This window comes from Pygoscelis adeliae, unplaced genomic scaffold (assembly GCF_000699105.1).
Source record: "Pygoscelis adeliae isolate BGI_AS28 unplaced genomic scaffold, ASM69910v1 Scaffold75, whole genome shotgun sequence".
Taxonomy (NCBI): Eukaryota; Metazoa; Chordata; class Aves; order Sphenisciformes; family Spheniscidae; genus Pygoscelis; species Pygoscelis adeliae.
The window spans coordinates 1,149,788-1,174,656 of NW_008824772.1; the positions used below are offsets into that span (position 1 = coordinate 1,149,788).

The 24,869-nt window shown below is 40.9% G+C and overlaps 1 protein-coding gene across 1 annotated transcript in view; it reads right to left on the bottom strand.

Annotated features, from left to right (window-relative positions):
- Window positions 1-6,563: 6,563 nt before the first annotated feature.
- CEP112 (centrosomal protein 112kDa) overlaps window positions 6,564-24,869 on the bottom strand; it is a 170,064-nt gene continuing 151,758 nt past the window's right edge. The window contains exons 23-26 of the mRNA XM_009323669.1: window positions 24,462-24,551; window positions 10,760-10,861; window positions 8,319-8,383; window positions 6,564-6,942 (exon numbers count right to left, since the gene is read on the bottom strand). Of these exons, the coding sequence (XP_009321944.1) occupies window positions 6,939-6,942; window positions 8,319-8,383; window positions 10,760-10,861; window positions 24,462-24,551 (261 nt within the window). The 3' untranslated portion in view covers window positions 6,564-6,938. The remainder of the gene's footprint in view (window positions 6,943-8,318; window positions 8,384-10,759; window positions 10,862-24,461; window positions 24,552-24,869) is intronic.

The window sequence follows — 24,869 nt, forward strand, 5'->3', positions numbered from 1 at the left end:
AGGTTGAAATCGCAGAATAATTTTAGGGGGGTCCAGAAGACTTCTGGCAGCAGAGCCAGGCTCCCTTCCCTCTTGCAGGAGCTCCACGGTGGTGGCCCACCTGGCACCATCACTTCGATAAACGGCCTTTAAAGAAAGGGAGAGAATTACCTGAGGAGGAGCCAGTGTCTCTCTTCGGGAGCTGAATCCCCGTTACTGATGGGTTTATCACCCTCATTACATTGAAACCTGGGGGGGGAGGCTGTTCATTATTTATTTTGGCGACTTCAGCTTGCCACTAAACCATTAGGACTGTCTGTCTCCTAATGGGTGGCAGGTTTTCTTCCCTCCTGATTTACGAAGAATTACAGGACCTGGTGAGGGATATTGCTTGGTCAGAGCACATTGCCTGTATCGATGTAACATCTAATAAAATGGAAGATCTTTCTCCAATTATTTCAAGTGCAAAGCACTTGATTTTGTGTTATTTCCACTTGCATTTGAAATATATATGGCGTGTGGATAAATTCATGCAACCTAATTTTAGGACTTTTAGAAATTTTTCCATAACCACCTTTAACTGGAGTGCCCACGCTGCTCTATAAACAGGGAAAAACCAACAAAACATGATCTCCTCAGCACAGGTCACTCACAACTTCAGCTGTAATATTCAGCTCTATTAGGAGCAGTAATTAACGGTAAATGAAGTCATTGAATGTTTGCTCCGCTCCAGATCTGTGCCTGGATGAGGCCGGGATGCCCAGTGGCTAAATCATCTGCTAAACAGGTTCTTAGTGCCATAAATGCACCGTGGGCTCCATAAACAAGCGCTCGGGAGACTCGCCCTCTCTGGTGCTCAGAGCACCCTAATGTAGGCATTTTGCTGAAATACTCAGCTACAGACTTTGGAGAGGTTTTTAAATTTCATACAGTACTAGCCTGGAATTTATGAAAACAGTATGTTTCAGGTATCTGAATGCCTGAGGAGCTTTATGTTACACCCAATGTTACCAGATTTGTGGCAGGACAGCAAACTGCGCACCGGTTCCCCTAAGTCCAAGGCTGGCACCCTGATGGATGCATAAATCTTACACAAGCAGGCTAAAAATCTGGGTTGAACAGAGGACTGAAGAAATACAACTCAAATTTCCTCACTCCACTTTGCCAAAGCATCTTCACACAGATCCAGCCGCTCTGCGATTTGAGCTCTGAATTTCTCTCAAAGGAAGCAACCGGGGAAAAGGAAGAGGGGAAGTGTCTTTTCCTCCTCTGCCTGCAAACTTCCGCACAGCGGTTTGGATGCAAATACATTCATTGCTGATACGAACAGGAAGCTGGGCTCGTTCAGGCGGTGTGAGCCATGGGCCGGGTGTTTTTGGAGGAGGGCTCACTGGGACTCAAGTGCTGTCAGCGCTCAGTGCCAGTGCCATGGTGCGTCCGCGCTTTCCTGGAGGTGCGGCTGACGGGGGAAAGGAAAACACAGGCTTCGTGGGCCGGAGGTGTTCTCAGGCTGCTGGTGAGGTCAAATGGAAATACTAAATAGAGCGTTCAAGATATCCTGTATGGTCTGTGAGCATCGATTACCTATGCAGCTGAGTTGGCACTTTGAGGTTTCATCCAACTGAGCTTTACAAACATGAGCTTCAGCACCTCTTCGAAGAGGCTGTGAGCACCTTCCGTTAGTGCGCTACACAACGTACCCTGCCACAGCGACAGCGTGCAGCACAGCCAGGAGCAGCTCCTGTCTGCCGGTGCCGATTCCCCATCCCTTCATTGCCCCACTGCGCTGTCCTCCAGCAGGAACCTGGGACAAGCGACATTTCATCTCCTACAGCCCAGGGAAGATGAGGGAGAGGGAAGAGTTGATTAAAATCAGAGTTTTCATTCAGAGTTTTCATTCTAGATTCAAATCTATACTGAAATTAGTCAGCCAATGACCTCATCCAACAGAGATGAACAAACAAGAAGATGACAAGCAAGTGTCGATAAATCTCAGAAGACGTAACATCATTCCTGAGCACAATTAAACACAGCCTTACAAACATCCAGGCTCTGACTGTTCATGAAATCCATATGGAGTCATTAGCCTTCTTAGGTATGTTTTTCCACCACCCTTAGATGCAGAATGAGAGCCTGACTGTATAAAAACTCACTGAGATTTAGATAGGCTCTGGATTTAAAGAGAAAGAGCCATTTCTGAGGAAGCCCTTTCTAAAAATGCTTGCTCTGGAAGAAGAATGGTCAACTGTGAATCCACAGGCCGTTGCAGACAAACTCCCTAGATTGGGCAGCCACATCTTGAGTGCCGTGTCTGTGCTACAGCTAATGGTGGAGTTAAGCAGGAAGGAAACCAGCTGGTCAACAACTGCATCAGTACAACTGCATCAGTATTGTGTGTTATAAGGTAGGTGTTACCTCTCGGGTCACATAGACTGTCAACCAAATCTCATTAAACATGTCCTGCACCCTCCAGGAGTTCTCAGCACTATTGCATCGGTCCTCAGTGAAGAGACAAGGGTGATATTATAAAGCCGTCGGTTTCAGCTCAGGATCACTTTGACCGACAGATTTCTTATGGATTCTACGTCCAGAATTTTAATAAATTCCTTGAAGCCTTTCCTTGGGCAAAACTGGACAACGTTAACCTCGCCATTAGTTTGGCTGGGATACGACAACTGCAGAATTAGGACCCACAACCTTCATTTGAAACGATGGCCAAATCTGCCTGTTTTTAAACTTTGATATCAGGCTTCAAATGGGAGAAGAACAAGATTCCTAAAGTATCAATCTGGTGAATAGATGTTACGAAGTTGGAAGTATTGTGTTATAACTTAACTGTCCAGCTGAGATAAAGGACAGTTTATCCTTTACTTTGCTCCTTTTACAGACACACATTTCCTTGTTTTCAGTCCTAAGTACTGAGACTAAGTCTGATACATGCGCTGACATATATAATGCACATCTCCCTTTCCACTAAGCTGTACGTTCATGCAGCATGTGAGACAAAACAGGCTGTTGGGACCCAGCTGTGCAGATAAAATTGTTTTAGAGAGCTGCTCAAAGGAGGTCGCAGCTCTAAATCCTCCTTGTGTGAAGGTAAGCTGCGTGCCCAGCTTCCCAAGGCTTTTCCAAAAATACTACCTTGAATATTGGATATATCTGGATTAAAACGATAACTAAGTTCACCGTCGCTAGCAACAGCTTGAGAGAACCATCAGGAAAGAAAACGTCTCTTCTCCCAAGGTGGCCTTGAAGCAAGCACAGCACTTAACGGCCAGTAACCCACGGTCAGGGTCATGGGATAAAGGCTGGATCAGCAGAGATCAGGATCAGGGACTGCAAAGCAAGGGCATGACACAAGGTCTTCACTCTTTTCTGTTACCACGTTTGTCTGTCAGTGAAGGAGAGATCATCTCGTGGTAGCAAATGGTAAATAAATCATACATTGTCCAGGGGCTTGACTTATTTACATTATTACAAATGTCAGATAACATGAAAGAGAGCTGCATAATTGCTATGTAAAAGTGTTACAAACTGCTCCCAAACGCAGCACACACAGACACACTCCTCCTCTCTCACATTTTTGCAGGATCAGATCCTTATTCAGTTCTTTCAATGCTTTTTCACAAAAAATAATTTCTAATTTAGGGAGGAAAAGTTTTATTTAATTATCTTCTTTTTTTTGGTTTGAATTGACCAACTGCGTATCTTCCACTGGCTTTATCAAAGAAGCCACCAGTACCAGAGCACATCTAATCTTAAGTGGGCTTTAGTTGGCAGACTTAAAATTGATCATGCATTTTAGTTTCAGTAACTTGCAATTTCTGCGCTCTTTGATAGTGCACTTTAAAGAACAAGTCTTCTTTAATGACAAAGGCTTAAAAGAAATGACCTTTCTGAACAAAATATCAAAGCTTAGAAAAGATAGTTCCCTGAAAAAAAGTCTGAATTAAAATGACCTTGTGTTCTGAAACTTTTTCATACAATATCTGACGTCTTACTTTTCCTTTGTACCCTCAGAATGAGACCAAGTATAATTTAGTAGTGTGGTGCCTCCAGTACATTTTGTGATTTGCGAAGGACTTGCAGTGCATTAAGATAATTAAAAAAAATCCCATGTACACTCTCTATCAAGACTGCTTGTCGTTAGAATCAAAGCTGTGCATGTTTTTCAGAAAATTCAGTAAAACACCCCAAGATATTCTAGCGATCGCAAATATTTTCTTCTAGTCACAATAAAATCTTTTTCTGTGCAGAAAACTCATGTCTGAATTTGAAACCACAGTCGGTAGAGATTTGGGCAAATAACAGGAGTATCTGCTGTCACCAGTACAATTAAAGCACTGTTGCAGAAGAAAGCAGAGGGCTGGGAGGAGGAGGAAGGTTGTATCCCTTTTCTTCCAACCGCACCAGAAACGAGCATATTTGTTATGTGTAACACAAGAACTGTGAGTGGCACTGGAATAAAGTGTCACCGTGATAAGGGTCACCTCCCTTCATACTGGTGAAAAATGTTATGATGCCTTTTTCTTGTGGCTTTTTATATAGAGTGAAACAATCTTCTCTCCCATAGCAAAAATCAGTAAAATTAAATAAATAAAAAGTACAAATAAAGCTCTAACCATACTCAAGCTGGTTTCACCAGAGCTTGTTTTATGGGCAACGAAGCCAACTACCAGCAGCTGGCAACTCCTTACCTAGCGGGTGAAAAGAGAGGTAGAGAGCAAGTAATATGTATGAAAACATTTCTAATCCTGCAATTTGGACTCTAACTCTTGCTCGTTACAAAAATGATCAAAGAAATGTTAACAACTACAAGAGAACTCCAAGCAACCTTGAATTTAATTTCTTATCAGGTTTATAAGCAACTTCAAAATGGTCTTCACACTGTATTTGATGCTGGAGAGAGTGTCCCAGAGTTTTAAAACTCCCAGATTGACCAAGATCTACTTTTCTCAAGCTGCTTTTTGATCATCAATGACATCAGCAACCCAATTCCATCAAAAAGAATGAAACCGAGGCCTGAATTCAACTAGCTAGAAGAGGGTCCGTGTGTTTCTTTATGGATGTACCCCCATTTACCGCTTTCAAAAGCACTATAACCACCCAGATATCATGCAAAAACGCAAGCAGAACAGCAGAATCAAAAATGCCTCATTCCCTTCATGCATGAGAAAGGAGATTTCACTATCCCAGCGTCTGCCATTTGGACACAGGGCAATATCCAACGGGTAAATCCCAGCGTGCTCAGCCTGCAGCTGTGTGAGCCCTTGGTGCTTCCCCCGAAGAGCCCAACCATCGCTGCCGTGCACCTCTCTGAGTAAATACATTTCATTTTACTGCCCACAATTAACTAAATGCATTCTAACAAATTCCTCCCACTAAAACTCACATTTGCCCCAGGCGAGGCTTTGTGGCACCTGCTGCAGCACCTCCTCACTTATCAGAGCCATGACAGCCCCTTATCTATAATTAGAAGAATCACTTGTTGATTCAAGGAAGGTGGAAAACCTGCCCAGGCCCAGACCAGACTGACAATCAGCAAAGCACCCAGAGAAGTTGGAGCCTGTATTTGGCAAGGAGCTCCCTGCCGGCGCTGCCAGGAGGCGGGGGTGGATGGAGCCCAGCCTGCCAAAGCCTCTCCTCATTGATCTCCATGCCAGGTGGAGATAAGAGCGCAGCTGGCGAGCTGGGACTTGGCGGGACAGCCACGTCCAGCCGCGGGCGCTCAAGCGGTCAGGACCCTCTGAATTCTGCCCGGACCGCGGCACGTTGAGTGCCGGTGCCACCGGGGCGAGGGAGGACAAGTGGCCATCCCCGTCAGCAGCGATACAGAGGGTCTCGCTGCTGCTGCCAGTGCTACAGCTGGACTTAGAAGACAGGAATTTCTGGCCCCCTCTCAAGCACTCAGACCATTAACTGTGCCTTGATACAAACGCTGCCGGCAGGATGGTGCCTAGGAAAAAAAAAAAGCTATTCTTGTATTGGGCATATCTAAATTTACAGATTACAAATGTACTAATGTACACTCTGGCTCAGGGATGGCAAGAGATAAGGAAGCCTTCCTGTCCCTGGGAGGCAGAGCCGGCTACGAGGAGGACTCCCTGTCCAGGACCTTCAGCTTTCCACCGCTGCTCAAACCTCATCCCTGCAAACGCTCGGGAACCTGCTTAGATTTACCAGGAACCAAGAGAGCCTGTGTACGCTCATGCAGAATCAAGGTCGCATCGGTTATGACTCTTTTTCAATAACGCCCCATAACTGTGTTATCAGTAAGTGACGAAGGGCTTTCCTGTGACCGGCCTACGCAACCCCAGTGATTGATTTATATGCTATTAACTGGCAACGGTGGCTGCATTTGTCATCATGGTGTTTTCATTCTTGCTACAAGATTTTTCTCTGAAACACAGCATGAAGTATTTTCCCAGTTAACAAAGCCATACAAAACTCTCATATGCACTGTGGCTACTTAGGTGAGTGAGATGCCCAAACAGGACAATAATGTCAAAACAAAATAGTACAAAATAATAATATTTTAATATTATGTAAACACATGACACAAAACAATGTCAAAATATGTTAAAATATCTTGGACGATAATAATAGAAAATGGGATTTTCTTCATGTATAAAAGTGAAAAGAATGGTACTGGGAAGTAATAACAAAAATATTAGTAGAGGAAATTCTACTCGCTCGGTAAGCAAGCTCAGCACGGAGTCAAACATACAGTATATTGAAAGCATAAGTCTGTAATAACATAATGATAAAAAAAAATGGAAGGAAGATACAACTAAAAACATGCTGGCACAAGCAATGGATGTGTTTTCATGAACTTCATTACATTTTATGTGCTAACAAAACAGCCACTGATCTTTGCATTTTAATTTACAAGAGCCAAATCTTCAAACCTATTCAAAGCAGTCCATTTGGCAATCGAAGAAATCCAACAGCTCCAGCAGCTACCTGAAAATGAAGAGATCCTCATTAGTTATATCTTGTTCTTACTATAAAAACGTAACAGGCTGAAGCCAGGGCTGGGTCCGGTCGGCAGCGGGCCTGGATACGGCCATGACCAATGCTGTGCCAGGCGTTCAGGAGCACGTGGGGGAGCATGCCACGGGGGGGGCTACATCACATCTGCAGCCACGGGCACGCATACGCATTAAAGCAGCAAAAAGCAGTATTTCAGTGAATGAGGGTCAGGTAAATGCTAATACAAAATTTAGTGTGAATGTAGTCTTGGAAAAAGATCTGGTCAGGAAGAAAATTTCCCTGAAGAGAAGCAGCACAAAAGCTTCTCCAAGTGTATGAGCGAACGCCGCGGCAGCCCTGCCGAGGAGGAGCTGCTGTGTGCCGTGCTGGCTCTGCCCCTGCTCTTCCTCTCCGTCAGGACATGGCTGGGGCTCCTTCCACCCCCAGCGTTTCAGTCATTTGTGGCCTGGCCTGACTTAATGGTACATGATTATTCATCTTTTTAAATAGCTATTTTCCTAACTGTGAAGACACTAGTTCAGAATAAGTTTGAGATAAAATGCATCCCTTGGTAATGCTACTGCTGCTATTGGAGAGAGTCTAGAGACTGCATTACAGATTTATATTTAGCTAACAACGTTACCTATGCTGAACACGTTACCAAGAATCTATGACATTTTCAGTTTCCAATTAGCTTTAGCTAATTCTCGTTAACAAATAGTTTAGGATTAATATTTTCAGACAACTTTCACACTGTTAACATTTTTACAAATGTTTAAATATCTGACAAATTCTTACAGCACACATTCTTATTTGCAGAAATCCTTATGTGAGATATGCAAGTATCATCAAAGTCTATAAATATAAAAAAGATGGAGTGGCTTTCCTAGGAAGTTTCCTTTTACTCACCTCTCCACGTGAATCACTTACTCTAAAGGCACAGCAAGGCTTTTTATTGCTGCAGCACTTGCCATAATTTATATTGGAGGGTGTAAACGTCTGAAAAAAGCTCAGGCTCATGAAGATCCGGTACTTTGAAGATGTGATCTGTAATATTACGCATTGCATCATTGTTTTCTATCTTAAAAGGAGGTGGCATCACCGCAGAGCTGCAGCTGTGCACCGAGCCACTGTCTCATCATGAACGTCGAGGCAAAGCCCAGACTTGTAATGCACCTGCAAGTTCTCTAATCTTGCTCTAATAGTACTGACTAAGCACTGGGAAAATTCTCAGACGCTTGTTTACTGAAAATAAGGATCTTTTAATACTGCAACCGTATGTGAGTGTTTTAATTAAGCTGTAAAACTTCAGTAACTGGGATCCACAGGTGTGAAATGGTACAAATTGATCAAAGATAATCGCGTACCTTCTGGCGTGGTAGGCATTCAGCTCTTCCTGGAGGACAGAGACTCTTTTCTGCAGAATATTTACCTGTAAAATACATCCCACATGAAAATGGTGTACAAAATTCTAATTAATAAATTTGCACTCGTTTCATAAAGGGTGTTTTTCTCGTCTATCCTGCCTAAATAAAATGCAGTAACACTTTAGCTGCATACTAGAATTAATACTTGATAGAAGATTGTTAGCATGGCTTCCCTGGCCCTGCTCCAGCTGCACACTAGCTACTCCTTTAGGAACAGAGTCAGTTTTCAAACTCAGCTGGTGGTACCATATGGGTCATGCAAGGGCTTGGGAACTCCAGTTCTACTCCCAACTCCCATATGATGCTTGTGCTCTGATCCCTGCGCTTTCCTTCTTGTGATGAAGGCACTCACCTGTTCTTGAAGTGTATGAAAATTAACGTTTACTAATACACTGTGGCCACTTTTGGACGACTCACCAAAAGCAGACTATTGGGCAGCATACTTTATATTTAGCAACATTTTTAGAAAACTTTGCCCAAGCCTCAAGTGGGGTTTTTTTGTTTGTTTATTTTTATCACTGCTCGGTGCTTTTACTCAGCCTATCCTCTTCATCCTCTTCCAACAATAAATAATCCTGACAGGTGCAGAGATTCCACTGCCCTTCTTGTCTGATGCTTTCAAACAGGAATTTCAACAATTTTCAAAGACCAGGACACCTGTGCTTCAGAAAGAGCCCTGCTTACTGAGTGGTCTGCGACCACAGCGTACCGCTGGAAATACAGCCGGCAGCTATGTATTTCTGGGATAGCACCAAGGTTTTAGTGTGTGTGGTTCCTTTTACTCTTTTGAAATGCTGCTGCTGCTTACAGAAGCCCTGCAGGTGGATATCAGATTCTACATTTTTTTTAACTCGTTAAAAGGTGTGGTATTCTTATATTAGCTCCAGAGTAACGCTTCCTACCAGACAGCGCTAATAGTCAACCACACTTTAAAAATAGGTTTTTACTATCAACTGGAAATAGATTTCCCCAGTAGATCCTTAACTCTTTATTTCCCACAACTATTTATATGAGAAAGAGCATCACTTCCATTAGGAATCCCTTGACATGTAAGCAGCGTGTTTACAACCATAGTATTGAAGTTGTGTCACTACTAGCATATAGGAATATGAAAGTTTCCCCCTATGAAAATTTCCTACTTCTATTAAAGGCACACTTTGTCGGGGGAAGTGTCTCATGCATAGCAAAAAATGCTTATGCATTGTACAGAAGGAAAAAAAAAAAGAAAAAAAAGAAAATACATTAAATTACCAACCATCTCCATAGAGAGAGATTGCGTAAGAAAGAGAAATGGAGAGTTTGTAGATCTGTAATTGCTTGAAAAACGGTCCTGAAAATTAGTATAAGACATGTGCTGGTATCAAGCCTAAACTTGTATGCCGTGCCCTCAGGGCTTTTGCTCTTCCCAGAGCTCATGGGCAGCTCTGAGTCACCAGCATTGCCCTGTCTTTCTCTCATTTCTTCCCTTCAGCCCAGGACAGATCCCAGTCCTTCCCGACACGTTTAAATGCGCAGTGCTGCACTGGGCCATATGCGAACACTGACAGTGTTCTCTTTGGATAACCATTATTCCACGTCTACAGTCACTCCTCTCTATTGCTATTTATCCTTCCTCATGTGAGTTCAGGCAATGATGACATTTTGTTTTCTTCCAGCTCCTAATATACTGAATAGGACAGCATCAAATAACTTCTGTGGAAACCACGTACAAGAAACACACCCAATTCATTAGTAATTCCCTATTTACAATGACATTTTGATGTTTCTATTAGCCAGTTTTATAGTCTATTGCATATAAATAATATTGATTCTGTATTATTGTAGATGAGCTAGTGTTTTGCAATATTAAAAACAAAGCAGTTACAGAAGTCTATTAGAGCCTCTTTGTACTGGAAAATGTAGAAATAACACAATGATCATTTGGACCACTATCTTAAAAGAAATATCCCATTTGCTTTATTATATAGGCTGAAAGAAAACAAAATGATTTCTCATTCTCTTCTGCACCCTTTACATGCATCCTTTAAATGATTCCTTCAGGAGAAACAGGGTAAGGAAGATGAGAGATAACTGTGTGCTGTATTTGAAAGGTTGACAAAAAAACCCCTAATACTGAATACAGCATAACTTCTACTTTCAATTGCCAACTGAAGCAAAATCTGGGATCAAAAGATACAATGTGGTAGTTCTCAAGGTGAGGAAACTGGAGGAGAAAAGCCTTGTGAAAGACGACTGAGTGGGAAGCACGCAAGTGCTGCTGTAATTTGTTTTTGAGACTTATTCAGTATTTTTGGCCAAATTTTAGATGGCCATAATTTCTTGTCTAGAAGAGATAGTTTTTATCCAGTCCAAAAAGTTGAAGATGAATACTAAAAATTTACCTGAGATTTTAAAGATACAATGGTGTCTTCAAGTTCCTGTCTCAAAGATGCTGGCATCAGACCTTTGAGTGTGGTTTCATATTCTTGTCGTATATGGGTCATCTGTAACAGAACAAAGAGAAATTTTTATATAGATGGCTACTCTTGGAAGCCAGAGAGTAACTTTTTTGCTTCTTTTGCCCAATTTGGAGTCTAAGTAAACTCAGAAGTGGGATATCAAGGGAAAGGGAAGGAGAGAGAAGAAAGATCAGCACAGACCTGTAAAGAGCAAAAGAGGTAAAAAAGAAGAAAGGAAAAAGAAAACATAAGAATAAAAAATACATGGAGAGGAGGAAAAAATAATGAAAAGGAAACAGTAAAGCATTTGTTGGGACATGGTCTGAAGAAGCAATAATCATTCCTAAATCTATCTCAATAGAGCACTTATACAGACATAACTTTGCAAATCGATAGTCCGAAGTTTTCTTTCTGTCTTTGGTGGGATCTGAACCAGTTCAGTCGAGTGATATTTGCCGCTTACTCCCTTAGACAAGGTGAATTGCCGTTTCCCAAGATTTTTTTTACAAAATTTCTCAACTTCTAGGTGCTTTTAAGGCCTTTTTTTATTTATTGTGCAACTGTTTTTCATTGCACTTTGTGTCTTCCTCAACTTCATTGATGCTATGGGACTTCCAACAAATAGGTTCGAGTATCTTAGACGTTATGAGATCAGATGTTCACACCAAAATGTTTACTTCTAAAGGAGGACATTTTAGTCCATAACCTTATTCAACAGATGCTGAGTAAACGGTGCAGTTACAAAGCAATGTTAAATGAAGACAGATCAGCTGGAAGGATTGTGCTTCGTATCTCTCTGGTGGGGTTGTATTGGCTGAGTCTTGACCCAGGAAAAAGTACGGAGAGTCTGGTTCAGCTCTGTCCATCGAGTCGCACAGGACTGCTCGCACACTTTATTACTTGGCTGAATCAGGGCCTCACATCTGTACTTAACTTCCAATAGGATTAACCGCTTAATTCAAATTAAGCAAGTACTTAGGTGTTTTTCTGGATTAGCAGCTGAATATGTAAATAAAGGATAAAAGGGATTCAATATCAGATTAACTTATAAAATATCTTTGAACTCTCACATTGAATCTTTTTTCCCAATGATTTACACACCAACGCCATTTCGTGCTAATTTTGGTTTAGTTACCAAATTGCTTAAATCTGCCATTGCAACCGCAAATCAAAACTTCAGTCTTACATCTGAAGAAGCCATGAGTTATAACTTCCAGCTCCTAGCTTGCAAGGAGCGCACACGCTTAAACACGTGAGAACCGAACACAAAGTGCACTGCAAGATGTGCCAATTACCACCTTTCGGAAAAAGCAGGTCATGCCAAAATATGCATTATGCATAATACAATTATCAATACAAAAGGAATAAAACAATCTGATGAAACTTTAGGAAAATTCTTTCTATGAGTCATTCCAACATGCAGAAGAAATCTCCAAATCTCTATGCAAATAGGCAATTAGAGGCTTTCCTTGTGAGCTGCAAGTAAGTGATGCCACTATGCAAATCTAAAGAAAAAGAAATGGTGAGACGGGAAACCTTGTTTGAACTCTGCTTGTATATAAGCCAGTGATCAAAATTTATGTTTTTTGAAAGTTACTCCGATAAATTTATGCTACTACTTCTATAAAGGCTTACAAAGCTATGCATAGGTGCTTTGCCAGGATAAATATTTTCTGAGCCAACAGCTCATTTGGGTGGGGACCTTGATAGAGCAGAAACATATATTCCAGTTAATTGAACATGTTACATTTGTTCTTGGCAAAACGGGAGCAGAAACAGGCAGTTAGAACAGCAAAATGCTTTTACTTCCTGAATTTTGAATAGTGAAGATCTATTTCACGATTAGGAGGATTTGGACTATCAATCACCTTGCCCAGTATGTCGGGGTGACCCAACCAGCACAGAAACTCCATCGCAGGGGCCTGACTCGCTCTCAAGCTCTCCATTTACAGGTGATGCAGATGTCAGGAGCTGAGCCTGGACTCTGATACAACTCACTACACCATGATCTAGCCATGCCTACAGAGCACCTAGGACTCACACCAGCTTCCTCAGGTGCCAGCACACAGCAAGAGCTGCTTATTATAATTTTTCCTAGAGGAAAGTCAAGAAAGTTTCACTGTAAGTAGATGCAACAAAAATTTTAATACAGCTCTGAGTGAAATAATAATGTTCTAATTGTGCAACAGTCTTCTTTCAACGAGGTCACTGGTTTTAACAGTTTAATCTGCAAGTGTCCTCTAAATGCATGCTTTCACAACGCTGTTAATGTTTGCTATTAATTCTGCAAAGGAGCAGGGGGATCGTTCCCTTTTGACGAAGGTGTTTCTTGGAAAGTCAGGAAGAAATACGTACTGTGCTTTAAAGTAGGGATATATATTACTGGGTCGGCTGAAAATGGAGAAAGCAAATGAGAAACAAGCCCTGGTAGCTGAAATATTGCTTGGGGCTAATTTCTTACTCTATTTCAGAGAAAAGACACACACTTTTTTTGCAGTGAAAACTGTTCTTTGGGATGCAACTGCAATTTGTTTGTTTGCTAAGACAAAATATGTTACTTTCAACTGTGCTTACTAATAATTGCATCACAATAAGATGAAAATAAGATCCCAGCTGTTTCCTGTCATATTAGGATAAACAACATGCTGATATTTTTGGCTGAAGTTACTATCAAGGTTTATTGACCCAAGAGATTAAAATAGTGCATGGCAGAAATCTGAATCACTTCTTAAAACTGAAAAATAACATATAGTGGGCTAATGTATACTAATTTGAATGGGGTAAGGTTTTTATTTTTTAACACTTATTTTTGACCAATGAAAACTATGTCTGCAGGGATCTTTTTTTAAAATGTTTTTTTTGTGTGTGCCTTAAAGGCTTTTTTGTTCTTTTATAGCCTCAAGCTGCCTCCCTAGGATCCACAAATACTGTGTCTCCTCTTGCACTCTTGAGAGATGTTTAAAATTGCAATTCTTCAGCCCTCAGGAGGGCTTTAGTCTGCTGGATGAGGATAGCTCTATTTCATTTACTGTTGTGTTCGTTTTTCTTCAGTCCTGAGAAAGCTTTTTTTGAAAATTCATTTTGGTGAGTTAATTTAATCCGTGAACCCCCAGGAAGGTTTTATAGCTTTTAATATTAAGCTGCCACACTGGTCTTTGTTTATTCAGGTTGGTGGCTAACATATGAGGTTTAAAGTTTTACCATCAATCATCTTTGGTGTCAGTAGAAACAACTGAAAGCTGAAGTTGCCACACATAGCTCATGTATGCTTAGTCACACGATAAATTAGAAAAAAAAGAAGAGACAAATGTTCACACAATTATACAAAGTGATGCAAAAAGCAGGGAAGTTATAATTTCACAGCCTACAATGAGATCTTGTCATAGCTGGGCATTGACTATTCTCAAAAGAGATAAAAGTTGGTTTTGATGCCCAGAAGAGAAAGATCTGAAATGGAGCTTTCCAAACCAAGCAGTCAGGCCTGGCCCAATGCTTTTCAGTAGCATAAGACGAGTTTCAATTTTACTACTTCAAGGAGTCTTCAAGTGGCACAATTCAGTTTTGCAGCTACTCATTATTTCTAAAAGCTTCTGAAGGATGTTTGTGGGGCTGGGCTAGAAGCAGAAGGGAGCACAGGACTGATCAGGAACAAGTCCCATCGGCACCTAGCTGCACTGTAGTCACTCTCCTTTCTTTTCCAAAGAAACAATTTAAGCACATCCAGGAGAAATACAATCTCTTCAAGATGACCAGATGCATTTTAGTCCATGCGCTAAGAACAGCCCGCAAAGCAGAGGATATTCTGCTTCTCTTCTATGGTTTGCTATACAGCCACAACCAGGCCATATCTTATTCAGGTTTACGATAACCAGCTCTCCCCTTCTTACTTTCGAGAGGCCTGTGATGCTGAGTTCATCATCCAGAACACACTGGCCCTGGTGCAAAATCCCCTTCTCATTAAAAAAAACCATAAATAAATTAAAAAAACTCCCAAACAATTGCAATCTTCTCCAGATCTCCCAATTGTAAATTACTTGATTTGAACCAGAGGAGCATAAGGAAAATGCAAATGAGACACTGAAGTATACATTGCCAAAGCAAATGAAGGGACCACAGAAGACTTGTTTAAGTTCCTTTAAAAAAAATAAATCTTGTCTTGAAGGGCATGAAGTTAACATTTTGTTTATGCCAGATAACAATCAAAAGGCAGTTCACTTAACTAAGGTGTTGTGGTTTTTTGAGTATCTTAATTTCTGCCTGTTTATAATATTTGTGAAGGATAATAATTCCACGTTTGCCAGGAAATACTAGGATAGTGAGCGAAAGGCATAATTAGGATCATTTAATTATTATCAAATTTTCTCCACGTTTCAGGGGGAGTAAGATGAGAAAAGTAATTTCCTGTCTCTCTCAAATCCTTTCCTGCATTATTTAAACAATGGTATGTTACAATGCTGTTTAAAAGAGAACTATCTTTAAAAAGGTTATGCATCTGTTCTGCAATACACATCTCCGAAAGAAGATGTGAAAGATCTGCTGTAATAAATCTGAAGACAGGTTAGGGTACCAAGAAGTTAAAACTAACTCCTTCAGCCTTAGGCAAATCATTTAATCTCACAATAAAGTCTCATCCTTCTAAATGAGGGTAATAATAATAATATTGCATAGGTCAACTTCATTCAGGTGAAGTGAAGACTGCTGAAGTAATTTTCTGAAAGTACTTTGAAAAGGGCAAGCGAAGGACAAATTACTATGATGCCATCCCAATTAAAAAAAACCCCAATCAACAAAAAACCACAAAACCGAACAACAACCCAAGAACGTCAAAGTAATGATTAATCACTGCTTGTTTGTGTTCTCCCTAATTGCAGTGACTCCTCCTCTGCTTCTCAGCACTCCTAAACTCTAAGTGAGCATAGCTCTACTCCCACAAAGCTGCTACGAGTCTATATGGGCCCCTTCCTCCATCAGCTGGCCCAGGGGACGCTGAGCAATGTCTATAACCGAGGAACCAAATCTACCAAAATCTGAAATTTCCTTAAATTTCAGGTATCTCAGTGTTCTGTCGTAAGAGAATATTTTAATCAGCGCTTGAAATCTTCTCCAACAATTTTTCCTAATGAAGAGTCAAATGATGTATCCATTTTTTCAATAAAGAACAAGGCCTGAACATTTGTCTTTTCACAGTATAATCAAACACGAATATCCGCTGCTTTTTAGTCCACGTCCTCTCTTATTTCAGGCAGTGGGAATTTCTACTCTTACTGTGAAACGTACGTTGAAATATAGTTCTCCCAGATTTAGAGAAATAGAATGCAATTTGATACAAATGTTCTCAAGTTCTTCAGAGAAGTAACGAATGCTATAAATTGCATGAATTTGGCTCAGCTGAAAACAGTAACCAAGCAAGATCAGCTGAGCAAGTTATTTTGTCAAGTGTATACCATGTTGTTCTCCACTGAAAAAATACTGCCAGAGAACCTCCTCTGTTGTGACAGTTTCAATAAAACATAAATTGCTGCCATAGCTGTCCTCTTTGTTTTTCTCTCTTTAGCTAGTAAACCATCTGAGCGTCCAAAACATTTTTGCCTTCTTGTTTTATTAACCCACGTGGACCTCCAGTTATGCCGAGCTGCTCGCTGCACACTGAGCTTTCTGCTCTAAGTCTTTTTTTTTTCCCAACCTGCATCCAAGAAGCCTTATTACTTCAGTGGCTTGTATTTCGATATCTTTCTTTTCTTAACCAAGATCTCCCACCTGGAAAATCCTCTGTTTGTAGTTAAGCAATATGAGTCTATATAATTCATAGCTGCAAAGGAAGGGAAGGCAGGCAAAACTTTTTAAAAAAAAAAACACCAGTGGGCTGCATATGGCAAGAACAGCATTCTTGGGATTACGCGAGTTGGAGAGGAATAAAAGCTTTCACTGTCAACACCATAGAACAACCAGGAATGTTGTGGCTAGAAAATTCGCGCTGTTCTCTCAACCTCCCCCTCTCCAGGGCTCCTCTATTGTTCCAGCTGGGATTTGGAGGATCCCTGACTTCTTTTCCCCTCCTTCCGAATGACTCATCGCAGATGCCATCTTTGTCCCCGAGCACTATTTCTTTCAGCTCTTGTCAATGCCGTCCTTCCATCGGCCAGAGAGGCCATTATTGCGCCAGGAGGGGTCCTCCCCTCGGCAGGGCGAAGGGGACTCAGACACGGCTCACACCCCCTGACCTGGAGGAACCACTAACCAGCGCTGCTGGGCCAAAGCCGAAAACACATGGTGTTCATTTCTGGCTCTGTCGATTCCTAATACGCTACCAAGATAATTAAGTCTGAAATAAAGCCATAAGCATCTTTGACACCACCACTGGAATGTATTTATGTATTTCAGTTTTACATTCCAGCATGTGTTACCTTCTATATAATCCTTTCCATCCTGGGGTGGTTCAGCAAGTCAAGGTTTCAGAGTCTGATACAAAGAGGTGCTGAGTGCTCGCTAACGACAGGGAGAGCTGACACGCTCAGCAGCATGCAGGATTAGGCTCAGTATTTTCACACTGACTGTGTGAACAAGCAAATCTTTGTAGATAATAATCAGCAGCTACTTTTACTATCACCATTTCCCCTCTTTCAAGAACAAAAATCTAATCAGCATCTCAACTGGAAAACAAGCTGCCAGGTTTACAAAGCATCATGGCTGGTAAGAGTCTGCTCAGCTTTGGGCACGGGTGAGGATGGGTAGTGCAGGAGACAGCCGCTGCTGCGCTTCCCAGACGGACATCTGATCGATGGCATTTTGTGCTGATTAAATTGCAAACAAAATAAGACTTTAGAATTTAAATTATGTTAAAGATCAGCATAAAGCTGGCCCTTCTCAGTCCTTTTTAGCTCCATCCAGGCACCTCATCACCTAGAAAAAATGGATGGGACAGTTCACTAATTGAGCACACATCGCTGAGAGCCCGCACTGGAGATGAGGTGTCTCTGCTCTTCTCTTCTGTCATCCGACTGGCTCCTCCATGCATTGACATTTCTTCTTTTTTTTTTTAATTCCCTACATTAAATACCAGCACCATTGTCCCTTGTAGTCCTACTTTAAACACTTCTGAAAGAACAAAATTCTCTTCATTGATAATGTGCAAGCAAACCACAGACGCTCTAAAATGATGTACTGCTCTCTTAAAAGAAAGATCTCTTTCTCATTCACTACTATTTAAGACGAAGAGCTAGAAAACTGACATTTTAAAATACTCTCTAATTCCTGCATGCCGACATATGCTTCTATTCTTTTTTGGTAAAAATTCTCTTTTTCCTTTTAACTATTTGTTCTGTAGTTTCTGTTTTATGGTCTTTTCCAGCTGGCCACTTCATTCCAATAATTCATTCTGTTCTATGAAGTAGGTATATACTTGTGTATTTTCCAGTTGTGTCTGATTACCAAAGCTAACATTTGATCATTGACTTCCACACGTACATCATCATCATCTACCTCTTTTCCCTTTGACAGTTGCACAGTTGGTGAGAGCCTCCTCTCCCGCAGTTCCTGCCATATGGAGCTCCTGGGAACTTTCAACTCCATTGATTTCCAGCTCCTTTCAAATCCCACCTGCAAATCTGTTTTTCTGTGCTTGAATCTCAGCTTCTATCTCCTTCTGCTAATCTGAAACTTCATGCTATACAGTATAACTTACTGTATTGTTTAATTCCACATTCCTTTCATAGTAGGCCGTTAAAGAAAATGCTATACAAAATATAAAATATGTCAAACGCAAAGTTATGATTTATTCTAACAATCTCTAATCTTAATTAAAAATTGGGGGGGCACTTTTGTATCAAAGTGATTAATGAACATATCAATGGAATTCCATGTATGGTAGACACTAACCAACATAAAAGCGGTAGAATTGGGCTCAGTAGTCATTTTATGGTACCTTCATCAACATTGCCATACACCTATAGGGGCACGTATATCCATGAAAGGTCCCTTATACAGATATAACCAGAATCAGTCTGATTCTGCCCCAACAGCCTCTATTGGGAAGTCTGAAAAGAGAACAACGTACTAAGAAATGGATGTCTTGGTCTGTGTACGCCAAACAGCCTGACCAGTGTGCTCTCGCTTACATCAGATTCTTCACTGCTTGTATGTGGCTCTCCAACATTTTCTTTCCAATAAAAATGTTTTAAACTTGGAATTTGTTCACGATAAGTAGTTAGAAAAGAAATCTTCTATTGAAGATTGAACCAGCAGATTTTCAGGTGCCAGCCTGCGGGATCTACATCCCTCTGGCTGTTTGCCTCCTACATTTTTCACAATATATATACACATAAGAAATGCTTTATGGGAGGAAAACAGCTGAAGTACGCAGTACCCCCCTGACCCCAGTGCTTGGGGTGTCGGCAGAGCAATGGATGGACAGAAGCGAATGGGCAAGGAGGGAAGGACCCTCCTCAGCCTCGCAGAACTGCAGAAAAACAAATGCTCTTCAGCTACAGCCTCTCCGGTCCGTGCTGGTTGCATACAGAAACTGCAGGAACTATTTTAATGTGACAATATTTGGTGTCGCTGTTCTTGAAAGTCACAGTGGAAACTTCTTTCGGATTCTCACTTTCTTCCCCATCGCACCGGAGGCTGCTGAGTCCTGGTGCCAGCGCTGCCGGCCCAAGGGGTTAATCGCCTGGTCCGCAGGCAGTGACAGTGCAAGGGCTGCTCTCTGTGAATCACTGCTGTGGCTAAGATCATTCAAATCTAGACTAAGCTTCCCATTTCTGTGGGAGCAGAAATGGGTCTCTGGGGGAAAATTCTGGAAGCGTTTCAGTGACGTGGGTTGAAGCAACCAGAGCAAATGGCAGAATTTCATCACTACCTCCAGCGCGTGCTGACTGTTTCTCAGTTTCCAAAGTGCTCCTCGGCTCTGCAAAACACAGGCTGCCTAAATCCTCCTCACCTGCAGCTGGCCACAAAGCAAACTTTTATTTTTAAATACCTAACCCAGTGCTTATTAGCCTGATTTTAGACGACTCCAACGTGTTCTGAGAAAGACAACCCTTTGAGAAAGTGTGGAAATTCAAGGCAGGGGCCCCAGAAGCACTGCCTGGCTTTCGCAATTATCTGGGGCACATGAGCTAAAAGCCCTGTAACAGGAGAGAGGCTGGGTTTGTACCAAACTTCCTGCAGTGGTCCACCCACCTCCAGACGGAGGAAACTCCACTGCTTCCACGTGATTTTTCCAGAGCATATATAGCAGGGCAGGATGATGGAAGTGAGGGCAAAGATTTTCTGTGAATTTATCTGACTGCATTTAAAACTCTGTGATATCTTTAAAAATGAATCTGAAAAGAAATATGGACCGAAAGCCCTGAACTAAAGGGATATTAATATTACTCAAGTCTTACAGCCATCGTTGTATTAAGAACTATTTGGGACTCGTACCTTGGACATAGGCATACATTGCTTATCTCTGTCTTACTGTTTCTTTACTCACAGCTCCACAAATCTGCAGGCAGTAGCACTATTCCCATCAAGGAGAAGGTGTGGCAAATGTTAGAAGTTCTCCATGCTACACAGCAACTAAAATTTCTGAACGATGCATCACAGCATTCATCTGAGAACAAATATATTTAGTTGGCATGGAAACAGTAAGTTAGGCTGAATGTGGTAAATATCCAGCAGTCATAAAAAATTGAGCAAGTCAGAATAATAAACGTTAAAAATGAAAACTCGCTGAATGCTTTTGAATCATAGCTCTTTTACAATTATCACTCCTGTTTTCATTTGAATGTGAGTGAAATCCACTTAACAAACTAAGCTGTTCCATTTTATTCCAAATACTTCTACAACATCCTTATTCAGATAGCTCCTTTCTCCCTTTTTTATACTCTATTTGAGAAAAAAGAAATTAAAGGGCTGCAAATCTACATTGGTATTCTCCTTCATTTCCTCAGTAATATTCATGAATTGAACATAATTGATTTTCTGTCTTCAGATAATCTCTCTCCTTTAAGACTCTATTTGTGACTTGACTGCTTGGAGGAGTATTCCTATGGTTTGAGGATCTATAGTGATGCTAATTCTGTTGTTTGCGAACATGAGGAACTTTTTCCCCTCTATTATCCCCAATTAGAAATTTTACATCATACTCAATCCACCCCTATAGTTAAAAACATTAGAACAAGGAATAAAAAGAATAGGGTTTTTTTCCTGAAAAAATTCTTGCGTGTAATTCTCAAAAGAGAGATTCTCGGAGCTTTTCAGTATACTGAGTTGGGGTGATTATCCTTACAAAAAGGAATTTGACATGAAATGAGGTATTCTACAGAAATCTAGGTAATAAAGCAAGAAGATCACTACTGTTAATTCTTATACAGGCCCCAATTCAGCAAAATTTGTTGCACATGCCTAAATTCCCGGACTCATTAAGGCACACGCTTAAGCTCTCAGTGATGTGCGTCATTTTTAATTACACATTCACAGGATGTAAAGTCTGCTGTATGAACAATTTAGATTTTTTAACTATGACTGACAACTGCACAAAGCCACATGACTCAAGGAAGAGAAACATTTTCAGTAGAACGGAAGATCTTTCTATCAGAAATCTTGTCTTACGTTAGATCTAGGCATGTATCAGAGACAACCAAGTGATACACCACAAGAGTATATGATAGGGGAACATAACCTCAATGGGATTAGTTGATGAGAAGCCGGTTCCCACAGTTACATTATTGCTGAGATACAAGAAACTTCAGCATTGCTTTGCAAGGAAAATGTTTGGATGCACCCAAATTTCCTAGGAACCTTCCCAGGCTGCTTTAACTGTCTTGGAACTATATATCAAGAAACCTATATATAAAAAACTATATAATAAGTGCGAGTTACACTTTATTTACTGCTAGTTTGCCACTTTCCATGAATACAATTACATATGTCTCAAGAAGTTGGACATCTGATTTTTGAAGGAAACTTCCAGCATTTCAAGATGAAGTTCTGAGACTCCGATCTAGAAGTAATATTACTGAACACATGGACCATCGTCCTAGAAAACCATGCTTAGCAGAGACAGGACAACCTTTATGGAAAAGATAAATTATTCAGGTTAGTCGAAGTGGGAGGAGTTCCCAGGCGCTTTTGACAAATGTACGTTCATCTGCATTGGAACGCATCATTCAGATGTTGCCATACAGTTGTTTCACTGATGAAACAACACAAATATAACCTGATTGCATCTACTCACGCCGTAAAGAGGATCGAAAAAGTAAACAGGAGTAAACACAAGTTCATACAAGAACATGAAGTACTGGAATGAAAAAGCTCCATAAAAACAACAGCTCATCTTCAAGTGCAGCGCCACGCTCGCCTCTGGACAGCTCAGGGCTTGCCATCAGAGTCCTTCTAACATATTTCCCCCCTTTATTTATAGGATAGTTTGTCTCTGTTCCTCTGGATAATTATAATAAAGAAAGGTTAACTCTGTGAGATCACCAGAGGGTTATTGTAACAAAGAGTTAAGCTTCGTGGATCTGTCAGTCACTCTTAGAGACTGAAGAGTTATAAGGACATTGCACTGAAAAAAAGACAAACATGGAGCACTAAGATACCACCCAACAAGCCATAACGAGAAACAGCTTTTTATTTTTAATTAAAAGCACAACAAAATGTTTTTTCATGTCTCATTCATTTGTTTGTTGTTGTTATAGAATCAAAACACAAGATTTTTCCTTTTAATGAAAAACAGAAGCTGTTTAACCCTCTCGCCTCCTTATTTAGACATGTAAAAGCTCAGAAAAGTGGCCTTTGTAATAGTGCCAGTGCAAATTTTTACGTTTTATGCAATTCCGATTCAGACAATGTTTGGTAAAAGCAGAAAGCAAGTTCTAAGTTACTGCCTTAAATATTTCAACTCCCTCATCGGCTGATGAGTTGTTAGCTACTGTTAATACTTGCTGAACATGTTTACAGGTAGCCTGGCCAAGACATAATAACTGGAAATATGTCAGAGATGTCATTTTTGCATTTTTCTTCTGGAAAATGGATTAACCAGTCACAGAGAAGACACTCTAACAACTTTCAAAATGTTTGTCTGCAAAATAGACCAAAGCCACCTAAACAAACAGATCCTCAATGGCTCCAGCTTCTTCAGAAACTCCCAGCAGATGAATGGCAGAGACAAGACCGTTGACGAACTCAGATATGAGTGTTACCATGTCTGCTATATTACCACCTTGCAGGAGAAGCTCTAAGCTGAATAGTGCAGTGTCATCTAAATAACATTTCTGTTCCATTTACACTGGGGAACGGGACATTACCAGCTGAGCTAGTCCTTCATTAATTTAGTGTGGACGGGACAGTCCTGTAGGTTGGTTTGGACCAGGTGCTCATGTAAGAGAGAACCCTGAAGGCAGAAAGGGGGGACCATCCTGTGAATCTGCATGTCTAGCCTTTTACCTCTGTATTTCACAAGTCATCTGCTGTTTCTTCTCCTGGATCCTTTTTCAAAATGGGTCAGGAAAAAAGCAAAATGGCAGTGACAAAGATTAAAGAAAAAAAAAAAAAAGATTTGGAAGAGGACTCTCACAGCGTGCAGGCCAGTGCTGTTCCCTGGGAGGGACAACCATGCACCAAATAGCTAATTGTCCTTCTTCTTTCCCAGGACACTCTCTGAAGCCAAAGTGCAATGCTTGTAGGCCAACACACTCATGACACCAAATTCCTCCAATGCTGCAAGCATTGCAGCTGAGGGTGAACCTGGCCCAACATCTAGATTTGGGAGGCAGGGAGGGAAGAAAGCAGAATAGCTAATCACCAACTCTCCTGAGAGGAAATACATGAACGTAAACACCAAGGGTGAATGAGGTTTCCCATGTGCAAGTAGGATGACAACAACTGGGGAAAAAACATTTGAAATTAATGATTATTACTCTTCTACAACCACCCCAACTTACTATGCTTGCAGGTATAGATTTCAAAATGCTTTATATGGGACATATGTTATGGATACTGTTTACTCAGCACCAAATAAAGTTCTCAAATGCTGCAAAAACTGATTTGTATTAGAAATCTGTAAATTCATATGTGATTCAGATATCCACAGCCTGTATATTTTCCTGAATACTTCAATTTAAACTGGTTTGAATGCAGATCATTGACTTTCCGTTTCAATACTAGTCTGTAAACTACATACACTATTTCGCTTGAAGCACACTAAATCTGATTTCACTGAAAGTGTCCAGAATAATTGTAGCACTATGGAACTGTTTACAGACAACATGCTAGGACAATGAATGCGTAAGATCAGGAATAAAGATTATTTTTAGCTCAGTTATTGTCCAATTATAATTCTCTTCATACAAGCCATTAAACAACAGGTTAGAATAGTCTCAGAAACCTCTATTAAAACAGTATAGTCAGTTCAAAATAAATGCATCATTTAACAGCTAGAATAGTTGAAATACCAACTTGAAATAGAGAGCATGAGATAAGTATTTGCCTGTAGGGTTCAGACAGTTTAATTCTCTTTTATTACCAAAAAACCAGAAAACAAAGCTAGCTGAAAATTTTGGAGGAAAATATGTGCTTTTGCTTTGAAGCAAGATATTATTTTTAAACATCGAACCTCCTTGCCCAAGGGAAGGGGACTGGGGGGGACAGCAGCCGGTACCTGCTCGTGGGTCTCCAGCTCCCTGCGTTGCAGCTTCTTCTCTGCAGCCCGCGCCTGAATGCGGTAACTTTCCACTTCATCTTCTAAGACCTGAAACAATACCAACGGGTGAGAAACACGGGATGGCACAGAAACTTACAGGTAATGTCATTCAACAAGCTGATTGAGAAAACGGTGCGGTATCAGTACAGCTCTTCAGCTACAGCTGCTTCCAGCCGAACACGATAGCTGCTAAGACGTGACAGACCCAGTTTGGCCACCCTTACTGAGTAAAGTTATTCTGCACAGGTTGAACTGTGCACTGGAAATCTCCACTGATTGAACAGGAGTAGTTAAATCTTAGTAGTTCTATCTTATTATAGGCTACAAGTAGTCATACTAAAAATGTAATAAATATCCTCAAAGAGT